Here is a 21,606-nt window from a genome sequence, read left to right as displayed (position 1 = left end):
GAAGGCTCACTCGATGATGTGTCGCGCGTCCACCTCCGAGACGTCGTCGCTGTCGGGGTCGGGGATTTTCTTCTTCTCCTCCACGGGCAGCGCGGGCTGGGCCGGCTGCGGCTGCTCCTCCTCCTCCTCCTGGCCAGGAGAGTTAATTAATTAATATTAATTAACTATGCAAATGAAGGTTCAGAATTAATTGGGAATGCGGCTGCTCCTCCTCCTCCTCCTGGGCAGGAGAATTAATTAATATTAATTAACGATGCAAATGAAGGTTCAGAATTCATTGGGAATGCGGCTGCTCCTCCTCCTCCTCCTGGCCAGGAGAGTTAATTAGTGTTAATTACTATGCAAATGAAGGGTCAGAATTCATTGGGAATGCAGCTGCTCCTCCTCCTCCTCCTGGCCAGGAGAATTAATTAATGTTAATTACTATGCAAATGAAGGGTCAGAATTCATTGGGAATGAGGCTGCTCCTCCTCCTCCTCCTGGCCAGGAGAGTTAATTAATTAATGTTAATTACTATGCAAATGAAGGTTCAGAATTAATTGGGAATGCGGCTGCTCCTCCTCGACCTCCTGGGCAGGAGAATTAATTAGTGTTAATTACTATGCAAATGAAGGTTCAGAATTAATTGGGAATGCAGCTGCTCCTCCTCCTCCTCCTCCTGGGCAGGACAATTAATTAGTGTTAATTACTATGCAAATTAAAGGTTCAGAATTCATTGGGAATGCGGCTGCTCCTCCTCCTCCTCCTGGCCAGGAGAATTAATTAATGTTAATTACTATGCAAATGAAGGTTCAGAATTAATTGGGAATGCGGCTGCTCCTCCTCCTCCTCCTGGCCAGGAGCATTCAATTAATTAAAATTAATTAAAGACGCAAATTAAAGCTTCAGAATATCCCATTTTATCCCATTTATTCCCCATTTTATCCCATTTTATTTCCCAATTCTCTCCCATTTTATTTCCCAATTTTATCCCATTTTATCCCATTTTTTTTCCCAATTCTCTCCCACTTTATTCCCCATTTATTCCCCATTTTATTCCCTATTTTATTTCCCATTTTATTCCCCATTTTATCCCATTTATTTCCCAATTCTCTCCCATTTTATTTCTCATTTTATCCATATTTTTCCCCATTTTTCCCATTTTATTCCCCATTTTTTCCCATTTACTCCCCATTTTATCCCATTTATTCCCCATTTTATTCCCCATTTTATCCCATTTATTCCCCATTTATTTCCCATTTTATTTCCCATTTTATCCCATTTTTTTCCCAATTCTCTCCCATTTTATTCCCCATTTTATCCCATTAATTCCCCATTTATTTCCCATTTTATTCCCCATTTTATCCCATTTATTTCCCAATTCTCTCCCACTTTATTTCCCATTTTTTCCCACTTTATTCCCCATTTTATTTCCCAATTTTATCCCATTTTATCCCATTTATTTCCCATTTTATTTCCCATTTTTCCCCTTTCATTCCAGTTTTCCCAGCCCCACCCCCTCCCCCCATCCCAGCTCTTTCCAGAATGTTCCCTGCGGGCCGGGCCCTTCCTCACCTCCTCCTCCTCCTCGGAGCCGCTCTCCTCGCTGTCGGAGCGCGGAGCCACCTCGTACCTGGGGGGGAAAAACGGGAATTCTGCAGGGAGCTGGGAACCCCAGAATTCCCAGAGATCCCTTGGAACTGGGAAAGGGAATCCCAGAATTCCCAGAATTCCCAGAATTCCCGTGGAAATGGGAAAGGGAATCCCAGAATTCCCAGAATTCCCGTGGAAATGGGAAAGGGAATCCCAGAATTCCCTTGGAACTGGGAAAGGGAATCCCACAATTCCCAGAATTCCCAGGGAACTGGGAAAGGGAATGCCAGAATTCCCAGATTTCCCAGAATTCCCTTGGAAATGGGAAAGGGAATCCCAGAATTCCCAGAATTCCCTTGGAACTGGGAAAGGGAATCCCAGAATTCCCAGAATTCCCGTGGTACTGGGAAAGGGAATCCCAGAAATCCCAGAATTCCCATGGAAATGGGAAAGGGAATCCCAGAAATCCCAGAATTCCCAGTTTTCCCATGAAACTGGGAAATGGAATTCCCAGTGTTCCCAGCATTCCCAGTGTTCCCATGGAATTCCATGTGGAACTGGGCTCTGGAATTCCCAGTATTCCCAGTCCCCCATTCCCAGTACTCCCAGCGTACCCCGGGTTCATCTCCAGCAAGGCCTCCCAGTATTCCCAGTGCTCCCAGCATTCCCAGTATTCCCAGTGCTCCCAGCATTCCCAGTACTTCCAGCGTACCCCGGGTTCATCTCCAGCCAGACCTCCCAGTATTCCCAGTGCCCCCAGTATTCCCAGTGCTCCCAGCCCTCCCAGTATTCCCAGTGCTCCAAGTATTCCCAGTGCTCCCGGCGTACCCCGGGTTCATCTCCAGCCCCATTCCCAGTGCTCCCAGTGCTCCCAGTGCTCCCAGTCCCCCAGGGTCCATTCCCAGTATTCCCAGTGCTCCCAGTATTCCCAGTGCTCCCAGTCCCCCCAGTATTCCCAGTATTCCCAGTGCTCCCAGCGTACCCCGGGTTCATCTCCAGCCAGCCCCCCCAGTATTCCCAGTGCTCCCAGTGCTCCCAGCGTACCCCGGGTTCATCTCCAGCCCCATTCCCAGTATTCCCAGTGCTCCCAGCCCCATTCCCAGTGCTCCCAGTATTCCCAGTATTCCCAGTGCTCCCAGTATTCCCAGTGCTCCCAGTATTCCCAGTGCTCCCAGTCCCCCCAGTATTCCCAGTATTCCCAGTGCTCCCAGCGTACCCCGGGTTCATCTCCAGCCAGGCCTCCCAGTATTCCCAGTATTCCCAGTGCTCCCAGTATTCCCAGTATTCCCAGTGCTCCCAGTATTCCCAGTGCTCCCAGTGCTCCCGGCGTACCCCGGGTTAATCTCCAGCCAGGCCTCCCAGTATTCCCAGTGCTCCCAGCCCCATTCCCAGTGCTCCCAGTATTCCCAGTGCTCCCAGTCCCCCCAGTATTCCCAGTGCTCCCAGTCCCCCCAGTATTCCCAGTATTCCCAGTATTCCCAGTGCTCCCAGCGTACCCCGGGTTCATCTCCAGCCAGGCCTCCCAGTATTCCCAGTGCTCCCAGCCCCATTCCCAGTGCTCCCAGTGCTCCCAGTGTACCCCGGGTTCATCTCCAGCCAGGCCTCCCAGTATTCCCAGTGCTCCCACCCCCCCCAGTATTCCCAGTGCTCCCAGTGCTCCCAGTGCTCCCAGCGTACCCCGGGTTCATCTCCAGCCAGGCCTCCCAGTGCTACCAGTCCCCCAGGGTCCATTCCCAGTATTCCCAGTGCTCCCAGCCCCATTCCCAGTGCTCCCAGTGCTCCCGGCGTACCCTGGGTTCATCTCCAGCCAGACCTCCCAGTATTCCCAGTGCTCCCAGTCCCCCCAGTATTCCCAGTGCTCCCAGCGTACCCCGGGTTCATCTCCAGCCCCATTCCCAGTGCTCCCAGTATTCCCAGTGCTCCCAGCCCCATTCCCAGTGCTCCCAGTGCTCCCAGTGCTCCCAGTCCCCCCAGTATTCCCAGTGCTCCCAGCCCCTTCTCAGCGCTCCCAGTACCCCCATTCCCAGTGCTCCCAGTATTCCCAGTGCTCCCAGTGCTCCCAGCGTACCCCGGGTTCATCTCCAGCCAGGCTTCCCAGTATTCCCAGTGCTCCCAGTCCCCCCAGTATTCCCAGTGCTCCCAGCGTACCCCGGGTTCATCTCCAGCCCCATTCCCAGTGCTCCCAGTGCTCCCAGCGTACCCCGGGTTCATCTCCAGCCCCATTCCCAGTGCTCCCAGTATTCCCAGTGCTCCCAGCCCCCCCAGTATTCCCAGTGCTCCCAGTGCTCCCGGCGTACCCCGGGTTCATCTCCAGCCAGGCCTCCAGCTGCCCGGCCTTGGGCGCGTCGGTGCCCGTCAGGATTTTGCCGCTCTCCACGTGGATCACCTTCACCGGCAGGTCGCTCATCTGGCTCGTCTCGTCCAGGGGCTGCCAAGGCCAGGGGGAACTCTCAGAAAGCCCACAAAAGTCCCCAAAAATCCCCCAAAATTCCCCAAAAAAATCCCCCCCAAAAATTCCCCCAAGATTTCCGAAAAATTCCCCAAAAAATTCCTTCAAAATTCCCCAAAAATCCCCCCAAAAATTCCCCCAAGATTTCCCAAAAATTCCCCAAAAAATCCCTCCAAAATTCCCCAAAAATTCCCTCCAAAATTCCCCAAAAATTCCCCCCAAAATTCCCCCCAGATTGGGAATTCTCAGCCTCAAAAATCCCCCCTGGATTTGGAGTGGCAATTCTCCAACATTCCCAAAAAGCCCCAAAAATTCCCCTCAGATTGGGAATTCTCAGCCCCAAAAAATCCCCCCAGATTGAGATTCGGAATTCTCAAAATTCCTCAAAAATTCCCTCCAGATTGGGAATTCTCAGCCTCAAAAATCTCTCCCAGACTGGGATTGGGAATTCTTCAAAATTCCCAAAAAGCCCCCAAAATTCCTCCAAAATTCCCCAAAAATTCCCTCCAGATTGGGAATTCTCAGCCTCAAAAATCTCTCCCAGACTGGAATTGGGAATTCTCCAAAATTCCCAAAAAGCCCCAAAAATTCCTCCAAAAATTCCCTCCAGATTGGGAATTCTCAGCCCCAAAAATCCCCCCTGGATTTGGAGTGGCAATTCTCCAAAATCCCCCAAAATTCCCCCAAAATTCCCTCCAGATTGGGAATTCTCAGCCTCAAAAATCCCCCTTGGATTTGGAGTGGGAATTCTCCAACATTCCCAAAAAGCCCCAAAAATTCCTCCAAAATTCCCCCCAGACTGGGAATTCTCAGCCCCAAAAAATCCTCCCAGAGTGGGATTGGGAATTCTCAAAATTCCCCCAAAATTCCCCCAAAATTCCCCCCAGATTGGGAATTCTCAGCCCCAAAAAATCCCCCCAGATTGGGATTGGGAATTCTCCAAAATTCCCAAAAAGCCCCAAAATCTTCCCCAGATTGGGAATTCTTCCTGTGGATCCTTCCCAGATCCCCGTGGACCCCTGTGGATCCTGCCTGAATCCCTCCCAGACCCCTGTGGATCCTTCCCAGACCCCTGTGGATCCTTCCCAGACCCCTGTGGATCCTTTCCAGATCCCTGTGGATCCTTCCTGGATCCCTCCCAGATCCCTGTGGATCCTTCCCAGACCCCCGTGGATCCTTCCCAGACCCCTGTGGATCCTTTCCAGATCCCTGTGGATCCTTCCCAGACCCCCGTGGATCCTTCCCAGACCCTGTGGATCCTTCCTGGACCCCCGTGGATCCTTCCCAGACCCCCGTGGATCCTTCCCAGACCCCTGTGGATCCTTCCCAGACCCCTGTGGATCCTTTCTGGATCCCTGTGGATCCTTCCTGGATCCGTGTACCCCATGGATCCGTCCCAGATCCTTCCTGGATCCCCTGTGGATCCCTCCCAGAACTCTGTGGCTCCCTCCTGGATCCATGTCACCCCTGTGGATCCCTCCCAGACCCCTGCAGACCCCAGTGGATCCCAGTGGATCCCGGGATCTGCCCGCACTCACCTCCCCGTCGGGGCCGATGGCCGGAGCCTGTCCCTCGGCGTTCTCTGCCTTCTGCAGCAGGAGGAGGAGGAGGAGGAGGAGGAGGAGGAGGAGGAGGAGGAGGAGGAGGAGGAGGAAGGAAAGGGAGGGAGGAGAAGAGAAAAGGGAAAAGGGAGGGAGAGGAAAGGAGAAAGGAAGGAAGGAAAGGAAGAGAAAGGAAGGAGAAGAGAGGAAGGAGAGGAAGAGGAAGAGGAAGAAGGAAAGAGAATGATAGGAAGGAGAAGAAAAAAGGAAGGAAGGAGAGGAGGAGGAAGGAGAGGAAAAGGAAGAGGAAGAAGAAGGAAAGAAGGATGGGAAGGAGAAGGAAAAAGGGAAGGAGATGAAGGGAAGGAAGAAAAGGAAGAGGAAGAGTAGGAAGGAGAGGAAGAGGAGGAGGAGGGAGGAGAGGAAAAGGAAGAGGAAGAGTCGGAAGGAGAGGAAGAGGAGGAGGAGGAAGGAGAGGAAAAGGAAGAGGAAGAAGAAGGAAAGAAGGAGAGGAAGGAGAAGAAAAGAAGGAAGGAGACAAAAGGTGGGAAGGAAGAAAAGGAAGGAGAAGAGACAAAGAGAGCAAAAAGGGGAGTAAAAAGAGAAACGAGGAGGAGGAGGAAGAGGAAGGAGATGAAGTCAGCCTGGGCAGCCCAGCCCTGGCACCACCTCCAAACACCCTGGTGGCCTTCCTCCCTTGTCCCACCTTCTTCTTCTTCTTCTTCTTCTTCTCCTTGGCCACCTGGGCCGCCTTGTGCTGCCTCACCAGCTCGGTCAGGTTGGCCACGTACTCGTCGGTCTGCTGCAGCAGGTAGGCCAGGCGCTTGTCCTTCTTCTGGTCGATGAGCTTGCGGTAGCCTTCCTCATCCTCGGCCTGCCCGGGGGGGGGAAAGGGCTCAGGAACCCAGGGGAACCATCCTCATCCCTCATCCTCAGCCTCAGCTGAAGAACAGCTCAGGAACCCATGGGAACCATCCTCAGCCTCAGCCTCATCCTCAGCTGAAGAACAGCTCAGGAACCCTCCTCATCCTCATCCTCATCCTCAGCCTACATCCAACCATTGGACACTGTCCATCCATCATCATCCACCCAACCATTGGACACTTTCCATCCATCCATCCATCCATCCATCCAACCATTGGACACTGTCCATCCATCCATCCATCCAACCATTGGACACTGTCATTCCACCCACCCAACCATTGGACACTGTCCATCCATCCATCCAACCATTGGACACTGTCATTCCACCCACCCAACCATTGGACACTGTCCATCCATCCATCCAACCATTGGACACTGTCCATCCATCCATCCATCCATCCAACCACTGGACACTGTCCATCCACCCAACCCTTCCACCCAACCACTGGACACTGTCCATCCATCCATCCAACCATTGGACACTGTCCATCCATCCATCCATCCATCCAACCAACCACTGGACACTGTCCATCCACCCAACCATTGGACACTGTCCATCCATCCATCCAACCACTGGACACTGTCCATCCACCCAATCACTCAACCCAACCATTGGACACTGTCCATCCATCCATCCATCCAACCATTGGACACTGTCCATCCATCCAACCATTGGACACTGTCCATCCATCCATCCTTTCCATCCAACCATTGGACACTGTCCATCCATCCATCCATCCATCCAACCATTGGACACTGTCCATCCATCCATCCATCCACCCAACCCTTCCACCCAACCATTGGACACTGTCCATCCATCCATCCATCCATCCAACCACTGGACACTGTCCATCCATCCAACCATTGGACAATGTCCATCCACCCAACCACTGAACACTCTCCATCCATCCATCCATCCATCCAACCATTGAACACTCTCCATCCATCCATCCAACCACCCAACCATTGGACACTGTCCATCCATCCAACCCTTCCACCCAACCATTGGACACTGTCCATCCATCCATCCAACCACCCAACCACTGGACACTGTCCATCCATCCATCCACCCAACCATTGGACACTGTCCATCCACCCAACCACTCCACCCAACCACTGGACACTGTCCATCCATCCATCCAACCATTGGACATTCTCCATCCATCCAACCATTGGACACTGTCCATCCAGCCACCCAACCACTGGACACTGTCCACCCCTCCACCCATCCCAGGTCCCCCTCCAACCTCCCAGCAGATGGACACAGCTCCACCTTTCCTCACTCAACCCAACGCCCTCCCCCACACCACCACCAAAACCACCACCAGACCTTTCCCACCACACACCCCTGAGGACACCGCCGGTGACCGGCCACCAGCCGGACCTTTCCCACCCCCAGCTCCATCCATCCCCCCCCATCCCGTCCGTCTGTCCCGCTGTCCCACCATCAGCCGCCGCATCCGCTCCTTCTCGATGCGCTCGTTCTCCTTCTTCTGCTCGCGCTCGGTGTTGGCGTGGTAGGTGGCCACGGCCTTGGTCAGCTTCTGGATCTTTCCGCTGACGCTCCGGTGGTACTCCTTGAAGTCCTTGGCGTGCTGCAGGATGCTGTTGAGGTATTCCTGTGGGAAGGGTGGGGAGGACGCGGAGGTCACGCGGTGGGGATGGCAGGAGAAGGTGGAGCGGGGGTGTTGGAGGGGTTGGATGGAGGGGGGGATGGGAATTGGAGGGTCCTGAAGGTCAGGAGAGGGTTCTGGTTGTCAGCAGAAGGTTCTGATGGTCAGGAGAGGGTTCTGGTGGTCAGAAGAGGGTTCTGGTGGTCAGGAGAGGGTTCTGGTGGTCAGGAGAGGGTTCTAATGGTCAGGAGAGGGTTCTGGTGGTCAGGAGAGGGTTCTGATGGTCAGGAGAGGGTTCTGGTGGTCAGCAGAAGGTTCTGATGGTCAGGAGAGGGTTCTAATGGTCAGGAGAGGGTTCTGGTGGTCAGAAGAAGGTTCTGATGGTCAGCACAAGGTCCTGATGGTCAGGAGAGGGTTCTAATGGTCAGGAGAGGGTTCTGGTGGTCAGCAGAAGGTTCTGATGGTCAGGAGAGGGTTCTGATGGTCAGGAAAGGGTTCTGATGGTCAGAAGAGGGTTCTGGTTGTCAGGAGAGGGTTCTGATGGTCAGGAGAGGGTTCTAATGGTCAGGAGAGGGTTCTGGTGGTCAGGAGAGGGTTCTGGTGGTCAGCAGAAGGTTCTGATGGTCAGGAGAGGGTTCTGGTGGTCAGGAGAGGGTTCTGATAGTCAGGAGAGGGTTCTAATGGTCAGGAGAGGGTTCTGGTGGTCAGCAGAAGGTTCTGATGGTCAGGAGAGGGTTCTGGTGGTCAGCAGAAGGTTCTGATGGTCAGGAGAGGGTTCTGGTAGTCAGCAGAAGGTTCTGATGGTCAGGAGAGGGTTCTGGTGGTCAGGAGAGGGTTCTGGTGGTCAGAAGAAGGTTCTGATGGTCAGAAGAAGGTCCTAATGGTCAGTAGAGGGTTCTAATGGCCAGCAGAAGGCCCTGATGGTCAGCAGAAGGTCTAATGGTCAGTAGAGGGTCCTAATGGTCAGCAGAAGGTTCGGATGGTCAGTAGAGGGTTCTAATGGTCAGCAGAAGGCCCTGATGGTCAGCAGAAGGTCCCAATGGTCACCAGAAGGTCCCAATGGTCAATAAGAGGTCTTGATGGTCAACAGAGGGTTCCAGAAAACATTGTACGGTCTCAATGGTCAGCAGAGGGTCCCAGTGGCCAGCAGAGGATCTCAATGGTCAGTAGAGGGTTCCAGAAGACATTGTACGGTCCCAATGGTCAGCAGAAGATCCCGATGACCATCAGACCACCCCAACAGCCACCAAGCTGTCCCAAAGCCCACTGAGTGCTCCCAACAGCCACCACCAAACCTCTGACCACCACCACCACCACCACCACCACCACCACCACCACCCAGAGCCAACCTCCCCCCCACGCCCAAATCAGGTAAATCCCTGGAATTCCCCGCCCCGATTCCCAGGAAATCCCCGACCTGGTGCTTCTGCCGGCGCTTCCTCTCCTGCTCGATCTTCTGCTGCTTCTCCAGCTTCTCGGTGATCCTGGCCTCGCGCAGCGACTGCCGCTTGCTGCGCTTGTAGGCCTTGGCGTTGAGCGCCGTCTCCAGCGCCGTGTCGCGCCGCATGCACACCACCACCTCCTGCCGCAGCTGCCACCCCGAGAAAACGCCTATGAGGTGGTTTTGGGGAGCCACCAGAAGGTTCCTGCTCCCAAACCTGGGTTTTTTGGGAGCCACCAGAATGTTCTTGCTCCCAAATCTGGGTTTTTTGGGAGCCACCAGAACGTTCTTGCTCCCAAATCTGGGTTTTTTTGGAAGCCACCAGAATGTTCCTGCTTCCAAATCTGGGCTTTTTGGGAGTCACCAGAACGTTCCTGCTCTCAAATCTGGGTTTTTTTGGAAGCCACCAGAACGTTCCTGCTCCCAAATCTGGGTTTTTTGGAAGCCACCACCACATTCCTGCTCCCAAATCTTGGGTTTTTTGGAAGCCACCATCCCAAGGTTCCTGCTCTCAAATCCTGGTGTTTTTGGGAGCCACCACCCCAAGGTTCCTGTTCCCAAATCCTGGTGTTTTTGGGAGCCACCACCACGTTCCTGCTCCCAAATCCTGGATTTTTTGGGAGCCACCACCCCAAGGTCCCCGCTCCCAAATCCTGGTGTTTTTTGGGAGCCACCTCAAGGTTCCTGCTCCCAAATCCTGGTGTTTTTTGGAGCCACCACCCCAAGGTTCCTGCTCCCAAATCCTGGTGTTTTTGGGAGCCACCACCTCAAGGTTCCTGCTCCCAAATCCCGGTGTTTTTGGGAGCCACCACCCCAAGGTTCCTGCTCCCAAATCTGGGTTTGTTGGGAGCCACCAGAACGTTCCTGCTCCCAAATCTGGGTTTTTTTGGGGAGCCACCAGAACGTTCCTGCTCCAAATCTGGGTTTTTTGGAGCCACCAGAACATTCCTGCTCCCAAACCTCAATGTTCCTGCTCCCAAATCTGGGCTTTTTGGGAGCCACCAGAACGTTCCTGCTCCCAAATCTGGGTTTTTTTGGGAGCCACCAGAACGTTCCGGCTCCCAAATCTGGGTTTTTTTGGGAGCCACCAGAACGTTCCGGCTCCCAAATCTAGGTTTTTTTGGGAGCCACCACCACCATGTTCCTGCTCCCAAACCTCAATGTTTCTGCTCCCAAATCCTGGTGTTTTTAGGAGCCACCAGAATGTTCCTGCTCCCAAACCTGGGTTTTTTGGAGCCACCAGAACGTTCCTGCTTCCAAATCTGGGTTTTTTTGGGAGCCACCACCACCATGTTCCTGCTCCCAAACCTCAACGTTCCTGCTCCCAAATTCTGGTGTTTTTGGGAGCCACCAGAATGTTCTTGCTCCCAAATCTGGGTTTTTTGGAAGCTGCCAGAAGGTTCCTGCTTCCAAATCTGGGTTTTTTTGGGGAGCCACCAGAACGTTCCTGCTCTCAAATCTGGGTTTTTTTGGAAGCCGCCAGAATGTTCCTGCTCCCAAATCTGGATTTTTTTGGGGAGCCACCAGAACGTTCCTGCTCTCAAATCTGGGTTTTTTTGGGGAGCCACCACCCCAAGGTCCCCGCTCCCAAACCCAGCTCTCACCTGGCGCTGGAAGTTGAGCAGCCTCAGAGCCTTGAGCTCGATGGTTGCTTTGGTCCTCAGGTCTCCGGCCAAGGAGCCGGGGAGGTTCTCCAGCTCTTGGATGCGGTGGGCGATGCGGGCTTGGAGCCTGGGGAGGAGGAGGAGGAGGAGGAGGAGGAGGAGGAGGAGGAGGAAGGATTTTGGGATGAGTTCAGCTCGTTCCTGACCTGATTCCCGTTGGGAGGAGTGTGGGAGCAGGGTGGGGGTGGTGGGAAGTTACTTCAAGGATTTTGGGATGAGTTGGGATGGGAAGGAGAAGAAGAAAGGGGAAGGGGATGAAGGGCAGGGAGGAAGAAAAGGAGAGGAGGAGGAAGGAGAGGAAAAGGAGGAGGAAGGAAAGAAGGATGGGAAGGAGAAGAAAAAAGAGACAAAAAAAGAAGAAAAAGAAGAAAAAAGGAAAGGGTGGGGAGGAAGAAAAGGAAAAAGAGAAGAGAAGAAAGTGAGAGAAAAAGGACGAGGAGGAGGAAGAGGAGGAGGACGAGGAGGAGGAAGAGGAGGAGGAAGAAGAGAAGGAGGAAGAGGAGGAGGACGAGGAGGAGGACGAGGAGGAGGAAGAGGAGGAGGAAGAGGTGGAGGAAGAGGAGGAAGAGGAAGGGGAGGAAGAGATGGACGAAGAGGAGTCGGAAGAGGAGGAGGAGGAGAAAGAGGAGAAGGAAGAGGAGGAAGAAGAAGAGGAGGAGGAAGAGGAAGAAGAGGAGGAGGAAGAGCAGGAGGAGTCGGAGAAGTCGGAGAAGGAAGAGGAGGAGGAGGAAGAAGAAGAAGAGGAAGAGGAGGAAGAGGAGGAAGAAGAGGAGAAGGAGGAGGAAGACAAGGAGAAGGAAGAGGAGGAGGAGGAAGAGGAGGAAGAGGAGGAGGAAGAGGAAGGGGAGGAATGGAAGGAGGAGGAAGAGGAGGAGGAAGAGGAAGGGGAGGAGGAAGAGGAGGAAGAGGAGGAGGAAGAGGAGGAGGAAGAGGAAGGGGAGGAATAGAAGGAGGAGGAAGAGGAGGAGGAGGAAGAGGAGGAAGAAGAAGAGGAGGAAGAGCAGGAGGAGGAGCAGGAGGAGTCGGAGAAGGAGGAGTTGGAGGAGTCGGAAGAGGAGGAGGAGGAAGAGGAGGAGGAAGAGGAGAAGGAAGACGAGGAGGAAGAGGAGGAGGAAGAGGAGGAGGAAGAGGAGGAGGAGGAAGAAAAAGAAGAGGAGGAGGAAGAGGAGGAAGAGGAGGAATCGTCAGAGTCAGAGAAGGAAGAGGAGGAGAAAGAGAAGGAAGAAGAGGAAGAGGAAGAAGAAGAGGAGGAAGAGGAAGAAGAAGAAGAGGAAGAGGAAGAGAAGGAAGAGGAAGAAGAGGAAGAGGAAGAAGAAGAGGAAGAAGAGGAAGAGGAAGAAGAAGAGGAGGAGGAAGACGAGGAGGAAGAGGAAGAAGAGGAAGAGGAAGAAGAAGAGGAGGAAGAGGAAGAGGAAGAGGAAGAAGAAGAGGAAGAAGAGGAAGAGGAAGACTCGGACTGGGGGCCGTACCTGTACTCGCGCTCCTGCAGGATCTCGACGGGGTCGAGCCCGCGCGGTTTCTGCACCGGCGTGATGCGGTTCTGCTTGGGGTGCAGCGGCAGCGCCGGCGGCGCCGGCTGGCCCGGCGAGGGCGGGGGCGGCCCGGGGGACGCCGGGGGCACGGCCGGGGGCACCGGCGACGGGCGGCCGGCGGGGGGAGGGGGCAGCAGCTTCTGGGGGGCTCCGCCCGGAGCCGCCGCCGACAGCGGCCCTGGGGGAACAGGGAATTCTGGGAAGGACACCCGCCAACAGGGCCGGGGGGTTCGGGGGGAAATTGGAGCCAAGGATTGAAATTTTTTGGGGAGGAATTAAGGGGAGGTCGAGAAAAATGGATGGGAAAATGATGTTAAAAGTTACCTGGAAATCCACCCTGAATCCCCAAAAAAAATTGAATTATTAATGCCAAAAATCGAATTATTAACCCAAATAAATGGGATTATTAATGCAAGAAAAATCGAATTATTAATGCAAAAAATCGAATTATTAACCCTAAAAAATGGGATTATTAATGCAAGAAAAATCGAATTATTAATGCAAAAAAAATCGAATTATTATTGCAAAAATCGAATTATTAATGCAAAAAAAATCAAATTATTAATCCTAATATTGCTATTAATTATTTAGAAATCGACCCCACATCCCCCCCAAAATGGAATTTTCTGGACTCACCTTCGGGCCAGGGTTTGGGGGGCCCCCCTGGGGGCTGGCCCGGCATTCCTGGGGGAACTCCTGAGGGTCCTGGAGGGGGCATGGGCGGCCCTGCCAGGCCTGGAAGGGCCAAAAAAAAGGGAAAAAAAGGGAAAAAAAGGAAAAAAAATTAAATTTGATTTAAAAAATTAAATTTGATTAAAAAAATTAAATTTGAGTAAAAAAATTAAATTTGATTAAAAAAATTAAATTTGATTAAAAAAATTAGATTTGATTAAAAAAATTAAATTTGATTAAAAAAATTAGATTTGATTAAAAAAATTAAATTTGATTTGGGGAGGGTTTGGATGGATCCGAAATCCCAACCTCGGGAATGCCCCGGAAAGCGACGGGAGAGGAGCAGGAAACTCAAACTGGGGGATACTGGGGCAAACTGGGAGTAAACTGGGAGTAAACTGGGAGTAAATTGGGAGTAAACTGGGAGTAAATTGGGAGTAAACTGGGAGTAAACTGGGAGCAAACTGGGAGTAAACTGGGAGCAAACTGGGAGTAAACTGGGAGTAAACTGGGAGTAAATTGGGAGTAAACTGGGAGTAAATTGGGAGCAAACTGGGAGTAAATTGGGAGTAAACTGGGAGCAAACTGGGAGCAAACTGGGAGTAAACTGGGAGCAAACTGGGAGCAAACTGGGAGTAAACTGGGAGTAAAACTGGGAGCAAACTGGGAGTAAACTGGGAGCAAACTGGGAGTAAACTGGGAGCAAACGGGGAGTAAACTGGGAGTAAACTGGGAGCAAACTGGGAGCAAACTGGGAGTAAACTGGGAGCAAACTGGGAATAAACTGGGAGCAAACTGGGAGTAAACTGGGACAGACTGAACGGGACAAACTCCTCCCAGCACCCAGGACAGAACAAGGACAAACAAGGACAGAACAAGCACGAGCTCCCTTCAGAGCCCCCAGAACCCACCCCCAGCCCCCTCCCCACGCCCCCACCCCCTCCATCCAACCCCAGCCCCCTCTATCCACCCCCAGCCCCTCCAACCACCCCCAGCCCCCTCCCCATGCCCCCAGCCCCTTCCCCACGCCCCCAGCCCCTCCAACCACCCCGAGCCCCTTCCATCTGCCCCCAGCCCCCTCCATCCACCCCCAGCCCCGTCTATCAACCCCCATCCCCCTCCAAACACCCCCAGCCCCCTCTATCGACCCCGATCCCCCTCCATCCACCCCCAGCCCCTCTCCAACCACCCCCAACCCCCTCCCCACGCCCCCACCCCCTCCATCCACCCCCATCCCCACTCCCCCCTCCCCACTCCCCTCCATCCACCCCCAGCCCCCTCCATTGACCCCCATCCCCCTCCAACCACCCCCAGCCCCTTCTACCCATCCCCTCCATCCCCCTCCCCACTCCCCTCCATCCACCCCCAGCCCCCTCTCCACTCCCCCACCCCCTCCATCCACCCCCTCCATCCAACCCCAGCCCCCTCCCCACGCCCCCACCCCCTCTATCCACCCCCAGCCTCCTCCAAGCACCCCTAAGCCCCTCCACCCACCCCCTCCATCCACCCCCAGCCCCCTCCCCACGCCCCCAGCCCACTCCCCACTCCCCAACCCCTCCATCCACCCCCAGCCCCCTCTATCGACCCCCATCCCCCTCCAACCACCCCCAGCCCCTTCTACCCATCCCCTCCATCCCCCTCCCCACCCCCTCCATCCACCCTTATCTCCCTCCATTCACCCCCAGCCCCCTCCACACATCCCCATCCCCCTCCCCACTCCCCTCCATCCACCCCCAGCCCCCTCCCCAAGCCCCCAGCCCCCTCCCCACCCCCTCCATCCACCCCCAATCCCCTCCACCCACCCCCTCCACCCATCCCCAGCCCCCTCCCAGCCCCCTCCCCACCCCCTCCCCACCCCCTCCACCCACCCCCAACCCCCTCCAACCACCCCCACCCCCTCCCCAAGCCCCCACCCCCTCCCCACCCCCTCCCCACGCCCCCTCCCCCACTCACCGTGAGGTCTGGAGTAGCCGGGCGGTGCCGGCCCCGCTCCGGGCGCTGCCCCCGGGCCCTGGGCGGCGCCGGCGGGCGGAGGTAGAGCGGGAATCTGCGGCTGCAGCCCCGGCAGGGGCCGTTTGCCCTGCACGGCCACCTGCAGGTGCTCGGGAAGGGGCTGCCCTCGTGCCAGCAGCTTGTAGGCCATGATTTGAGCGCGGAGCTGGTGCAGCTGGGCGGCGTTGAACGGCGACGGGCCCCGGCCCAGGGCGGGAGAGTCGGAACCGGAACCGTCCAGGGCGGCGCCGGAGCCGCCGGCGGAGCTGCTGGAGGGGCCGTTGGAGGGCACCGGGCTGGAGGCGTGCTCGGAGCCACCCAGAGGGGAGGGGTAACCTGGATTCCAAGAGAAATGAAGGATTTGGGGATGGAGAGCTGTGGGAGTGAAGGGTTTGGAAGCTAAGCCCTCACAGGGATGGGAAATCTGCTTGGCAATCTGTTGGGTGGAACTCAAAGGAGCACAAATCCATCCCTGAGGTGTTTGGAACAGGAATCCCATTCCCAGTCCATCCTAAAAGCAGGAGAGATGGGAAATCCCATTCCCAATCCATCCCTGAGGCAGTTGGAACAGGAATCTCACTCCCAATCCATCCCTGAGGCTGTTGGAAAGGGAAATCTCATTCCCAATCCATCCCTGAGGCTGTTGGAAAGGGAAATCCCATTCCCCAACCCATCCTTGAGGTATTTGGAATTGGAATCTCACTCCAAATCCATCCCTGAGGAATTTGGAACTGGAATCCCATTCCCAATCCATCCCTGAGGCTGTTGAAACAGGAATCCCATTCCCAATCCATCCTCAAAGCAGGAGAGATGGGAAATCCCATTCCCAATCCATCCCTGAGGTATTTGGAACAGGAATCCCATTCCCAGTCCATCCTAAAAGCAGGAGAGATGGGAAATCCCATTCCCAATCCATCCCTGAGGAATTTGGAACTGGAATCTCACTCCAAATCCATCCGTGAGGCAGCTGGAAAGGGAAATCCCATTCCCAACCCATCCCTGAGGCAGCTGGAAAGGGAAATCCCATTCCCAACCCATCCCTGAGGCAGCTGGAAAGGGAAATCCCATTCCCAACCCATCCTTGAGGTATTTGGAATTGGAATCTCACTCCAAATCCATCCCTGAGGAATTTGGAACTGGAATCCCATCCCCAATCCATCCCTGAGGCTGTTGAAACAGGAATCCCATTCCCAATCCATCCTCAAAGCAGGAGAGATGGGAAATCCCATTCCCAATCCATCCCTGAGGTATTTGGAACAGGAATCCCATTCCCAATCCATCCCTGAGGTATTTGGAACAGGAATCCCATTCCCAGTCCATCCTAAAAGCAGGAGAGATGGGAAATCCCATTCCCAATCCATCCCTGAGGAATTTGGAACTGGAATCTCACTCCCAATCCATCCCTGAGGCTGTTGGAAAGGGAAATCCCATTCCCAACCCATCCTTGAGGTATTTGAAAAGGGAAATCCCATTCCCAACCCATCCTTGAGGTATTTGAAAAGGGAAATCCCATTCCCAATCCATCCTAAAAGCAGGAGAGATGGGAAATCCCATTCCCAATCCATCCTAAAAGCAGGGAATGCTGAAAACCTCCCAAAATCCAATATTTGGACACTGCTCCCAACCTTGGGAATGCTGAAAACCTCCCAAAATCCAAAGATTTTCCAAGGATTTGGACCCAATTCCCCCCTTCCCTCAATCCCAACCTTGGGAATGCTGAAAACCTCCCAAAATCCAAACATTTCCCAAGGATTTGGACTCAATTCCTCCCTCCCCATGCTCCCAACCTTGGGAATGCTGAAAACCTCCCAAAATCCAAAGATTTTCCAAGGATTTTCCAAGGATTTGGACCCAATTTTCCCCTCCCCACGATCCCAACCTTGGGAATGCTGAAAATCTCCCAAAATCCAAGGATTTTCCAAGGATTTTTCAAGGATTTTGACCCAATTCCTTCCTCCCCACAATCCCAACCTTGGGAATGCTGAAACCCTCCCAAAATCCAAACCCAGGATTTGGACACTGATCCCAACCTTGGGAATGCTGAAACCCTCCCAAAATCCAAACATTTCCCAAGGATTTTCCAAGGATTTGGACCCAATTCCTCCCTCCCCAGAATCCCAACCTTGGGAATGCTGAAACCCTCCCAAAATCCAAACATTTCCCAAGGATTTGGACCCAGTTCCTCCTTCCCCATGCTCCCAACCTTGGGAATGCTGAAACCCTCCCAAAATCCAAGGGTATTCCAAGGATTTTTCAAGGATTTGGACCCAATTCCCCCCTTCCCTCAATCCCAACCTTGGGAATGCTGAAAACCTCCCAAAATCCAAACATTTTCCAAGGATTTTGACCCAATTTCCCCCCTCACCACGATCCCAACCTTGGGAATGCTGAAAACCTCCCAAAATCCAAGGATTTCCCAAGGATTTTCCAAGGATTTGGACCCAATTCCTCCCTCCCCAGGATCCCAACCTTGGGAATGCTGAAACCCTCCCAAAATCCAAAGATTTTCCAAGGATATTCCAAGGATTTGGACTCAATTCCTCCCTTCCCTCAATCCCAACCTTGGGAATGCTGAAACCCTCCCAAAATCCAAACCCAGGATTCAGACTTTGCTCCCAACCTTGGGAATGCTGAAACCCTCCCAAAATCCAAAGATTTTCCAAGGATTTGGACCCAATTCCCCCCTTCCCTCAATCCCAACCTTGGGAATGCTGAAAACCTCCCAAAATCCAAACCCAGGATTCAGACTCTGCTCCCAACCTTGGGAATGCTGAAACCCTCCCAAAATCCAAGGATTTCCCAAGGATTTTCCAAGGATTTGGACCTAATTCCTTCCTCCCCACGATCCCAACCTTGGGAATGCTGAAACCCTCCCAAAATCCAAACATTTTCCAAGGATTTGGACCCAATTCCCCCCTTCCCTCAATCCCAACCTTGGGAATGCTGAAAACCTCCCAAAATCCAAACCCAGGATTTGGACACTGATCCCAACCTTGGGAATGCTGAAACCCTCCCAAAATCCAAACATTTCCCAAGGATTTTCCAAGGATTTGGACCCAATTCCTCCCTCCCCACGATCCCAACCTTGGGAATGCTGAAACCCTCCCAAAATCCAAACATTTCCCAAGGATTTGGACCCAGTTCCTCCTTCCCCATGCTCCCAACCTTGGGAATGCTGAAACCCTCCCAAAATCCAAGGGTATTCCAAGGATTTTTCAAGGATTTGGACCCAATTCCCCCCTTCCCTCAATCCCAACCTTGGGAATGCTGAAAACCTCCCAAAATCCAAACATTTTCCAAGGATTTTGACCCAATTTCCCCCCTCACCACGATCCCAACCTTGGGAATGCTGAAAACCTCCCAAAATCCAAGGATTTCCCAAGGATTTTCCAAGGATTTGGACCCAATTCCTCCCTCCCCAGGATCCCAACCTTGGGAATGCTGAAACCCTCCCAAAATCCAAAGATTTTCCAAGGATATTCCAAGGATTTGGACTCAATTCCTCCCTTCCCTCATCCCAACCTTGGGAATGCTGAAACCCTCCCAAAATCCAAACCCAGGATTCAGACTTTGCTCCCAACCTTGGGAATGCTGAAACCCTCCCAAAATCCAAAGATTTTCCAAGGATTTGGACCCAATTCCCCCCTTCCCTCAATCCCAACCTTGGGAATGCTGAAAACCTCCCAAAATCCAAACCCAGGATTCAGACTCTGCTCCCAACCTTGGGAATGCTGAAACCCTCCCAAAATCCAAGGATTTCCCAAGGATTTTCCAAGGATTTGGACCTAATTCCTTCCTCCCCACGATCCCAACCTTGGGAATGCTGAAACCCTCCCAAAATCCAAACATTTTCCAAGGATTTGGACCCAATTTCCCCCCTCCCCACGATCCCAACCTTGGGAATGCTGAAAACCTCCCAAAATCCAAACATTTCCCAAGGATTTGGACTCAATTCCTCCCTCCCCATGCTCCCAACCTTGGGAATGCTGAAACCCTCCCAAAATCCAAAGATTTTCCAAGGATTTTCCAAGGATTTGGACCCAATTTTCCCCTCCCCACGATCCCAACCTTGGGAATGCTGAAAATCGCCCAAAATCCAAGGATTTTCCAAGGATTTTTCAAGGATTTTGACCCAATTCCTCCCTTCACACGATCCCAACCTTGGGAATGCTGAAAACCTCCCAAAATCCAAACATTTTCCAAGGATTTGGACCCAATTCTCCCCTTTCCATGATCCCAACCTTGGGAATGCTGATCCATGGGGCTGGGGGGGGGCCCCATTCCCGCGTGTCCCCCCGGGCGCATTCCCATTCCCTTCATCTTCAGCAGGGAATTCCTGCTGGGAATTCTGCTCCCAAACCCGCCCACCCTGCGGGATTAAATCCCAAAAAAAATCAGATTTCAGCAGGGAATTCCTGCTGGGAATTCTGCTCCCAAACCCGCCCACCCTGCGGGATTAAATCCCAAAAAAAATCAGATTTCAGCAGGGAATTCCTGCTGGGAATTCTGCTCCCAAACCCGCCCACCCTACGGGATTAAATCCCAGAAAATTCAGATTTCAGCAGGGAATTCCTGCTGGGAATTCTGCTCCCAAACCCGTCCACCCTGCGGGATTAAATCCCAAAAAATCAGGAATTCTGGGATTCTGGAATTCTGAGGTCTGTGATTCTGGAATTCTGGAATTCTGGGATTCTGGAATTTTGAGGTTTGGAATTCTGGAATTCTGGGATTCTGAGGTCTGGAATTCTGAGATTCTGGAATTCTGGAATTTTGGGATTCTGGAATTCTGGGATTCTGAGGTCTGGAATTCTGAGATTCTGGAATTCTGGAATTTTGGGATTCTGGAATTCTGGGATTCTGAGGTCTGGAATTCTGGGATTCTGGAATTCTGGGATTCTGAGGTCTGGAATTCTGGGATTCTGGGATCCTGGGATTCTGAGGTCTGAAATTCTGGGATTCTGAGATCTGGGATTCTGGAATTCTGGGATTCTGAGGTCTGGGATTCTGGGATTCTGAGGTCTGGAATTCTGGGATTCTGAGGTCTGGGATTCTGAGGTCTGGAATTGTGGAATTCTGAGGTCTGGGATTCTGAGGTCTGGAACTGTGGGATTCTGGAATTTGGAATTCTGGAATTCTGGGATTCTGAGGTCTGGGATTCTGAGGTCTGGAATTCTGGGATTCTGAGGTCTGGAATTCTGGGATTCTGGGATTCTGAGGTCTGGAATTGTGGAATTCTGAGGTCTGGGATTCTGATGTCTGGAACTGTGGGATTCTGGAATTTTGAGATTCTGGAATTCTGGGATTCTGAGGTCTGGGATTCTGGGATTCTAGAAATTCTCGGATTCTGGAATTCTGGGATTCTGAGGTCTGGGATTCTGGAATTCTAAGGTCTGGAATTCTGGGATTCTGGAATTCTGAGATATGGGATTCTGGGATTCTGAGGTCTGGGATTCTGGAATTCTAGGATTCTGGGGTCTGGAATTCTGAGGTCTGGAATTCTGGGATTCTGAGGTCTGGGATTCTGGAATTCCGGGATTCTGGGATTCTGGAATTCTGAGGTCTGGAATTCTGGGATTCTGGGGTCTGGGATTCTGGAATTCTGGGATTCTGGGATTCTGGGATTTGGAATTCTGGAATTCTGGGATTCCGGGGTCCCGGGGTCCCTGACTCACCTTGTGCAGGGGGTGCATGCTGTCGGGGCCGTAGGCCGGGGCCGGCAGCGCGTGCCCGGAGTGCCCCGAGTGGGCGGAGCCGGGGGAGGGGCCGGGGGAGGGGCCCAGCATGGAGCTGGGGGAGGGGCCAGGCCCGGGGGAGGGGCCAGGCCGGGGGGTCCCGCCCAGGGGGGGCTCCGGGGTGGCCATCTCACATCAGGGGTGGGGGCTGGGCACCTGCAAGGGCAATAAAGGGTTAATTACGGCAATTATTAATGAATAATGAGTGATTATTAGTGATTAATTAATGATTAATAAATCAGGGACTGAGGGAGAGCCGGGGGTCCCGCCCAGGGGGGGCCATCTCACATCAGGGGTGTGGGCTGGGCACCTGCAAGGGCAATAAAGGGTTAATTACGGCAATTATTAATGATTCATGATTGATTATTAGTGATTAATTATTAATAATTAATGAGGGAGAGCCGGGGGGTCCTGCCCAGGGGGGGCCATCTCACATCAGGGGTGGGGGATGGGCACCTGCAATGGCAATAAAGG

At 53.1% G+C, this 21,606-nt stretch overlaps 1 protein-coding gene across 1 annotated transcript; it reads right to left on the bottom strand.

The window, feature by feature from the left end:
- Positions 1 to 6: 6 nt before the first annotated feature.
- On the bottom strand, positions 7 to 21,261 carry LOC132340892 (transcription activator BRG1-like). The gene is made up of 13 exons (XM_059872059.1): positions 21,073 to 21,261; positions 19,642 to 19,720; positions 15,362 to 15,736; positions 13,373 to 13,471; positions 12,674 to 12,932; positions 11,145 to 11,271; positions 9,517 to 9,690; positions 7,932 to 8,105; positions 6,269 to 6,436; positions 5,560 to 5,610; positions 3,870 to 4,000; positions 1,555 to 1,612; positions 7 to 129 (listed from the first exon to the last, which is right to left on the bottom strand). Exons 1-13 carry the CDS (start codon positions 21,259 to 21,261, stop codon positions 7 to 9), a joined length of 2,007 nt encoding a protein of 668 aa, XP_059728042.1.
- Positions 21,262 to 21,606: the final 345 nt, after the last annotated feature.

The sequence above is a fragment of the Haemorhous mexicanus genome, chromosome 34, assembly GCF_027477595.1.
Source record: "Haemorhous mexicanus isolate bHaeMex1 chromosome 34, bHaeMex1.pri, whole genome shotgun sequence".
NCBI lineage: Eukaryota > Metazoa > Chordata > Aves > Passeriformes > Fringillidae > Haemorhous > Haemorhous mexicanus.
This window is presented reverse-complemented; position numbering and strand designations above follow the sequence as displayed.

Excerpts from the sequence above, each read along its gene's own strand:
- LOC132340892 (XM_059872059.1), bottom strand. The coding sequence starts at position 21,261 with ATGGCCACCCCGGAGCCCCCCCTGGGCGGGACCCCCCGGCCTGGCCCC. Across the intron at positions 19,721-21,072 it reads GCATGCACCCCCTGCACAAG|ATGAAGGGAATGGGAATGCG; the intron begins GTGAGTCAGGGA and ends TCCCTGCTGAAG. Across the intron at positions 4,001-5,559 it reads CCATCGGCCCCGACGGGGAG|CCCCTGGACGAGACGAGCCA; the intron begins GTGAGTGCGGGC and ends TGGCCTTGGCAG.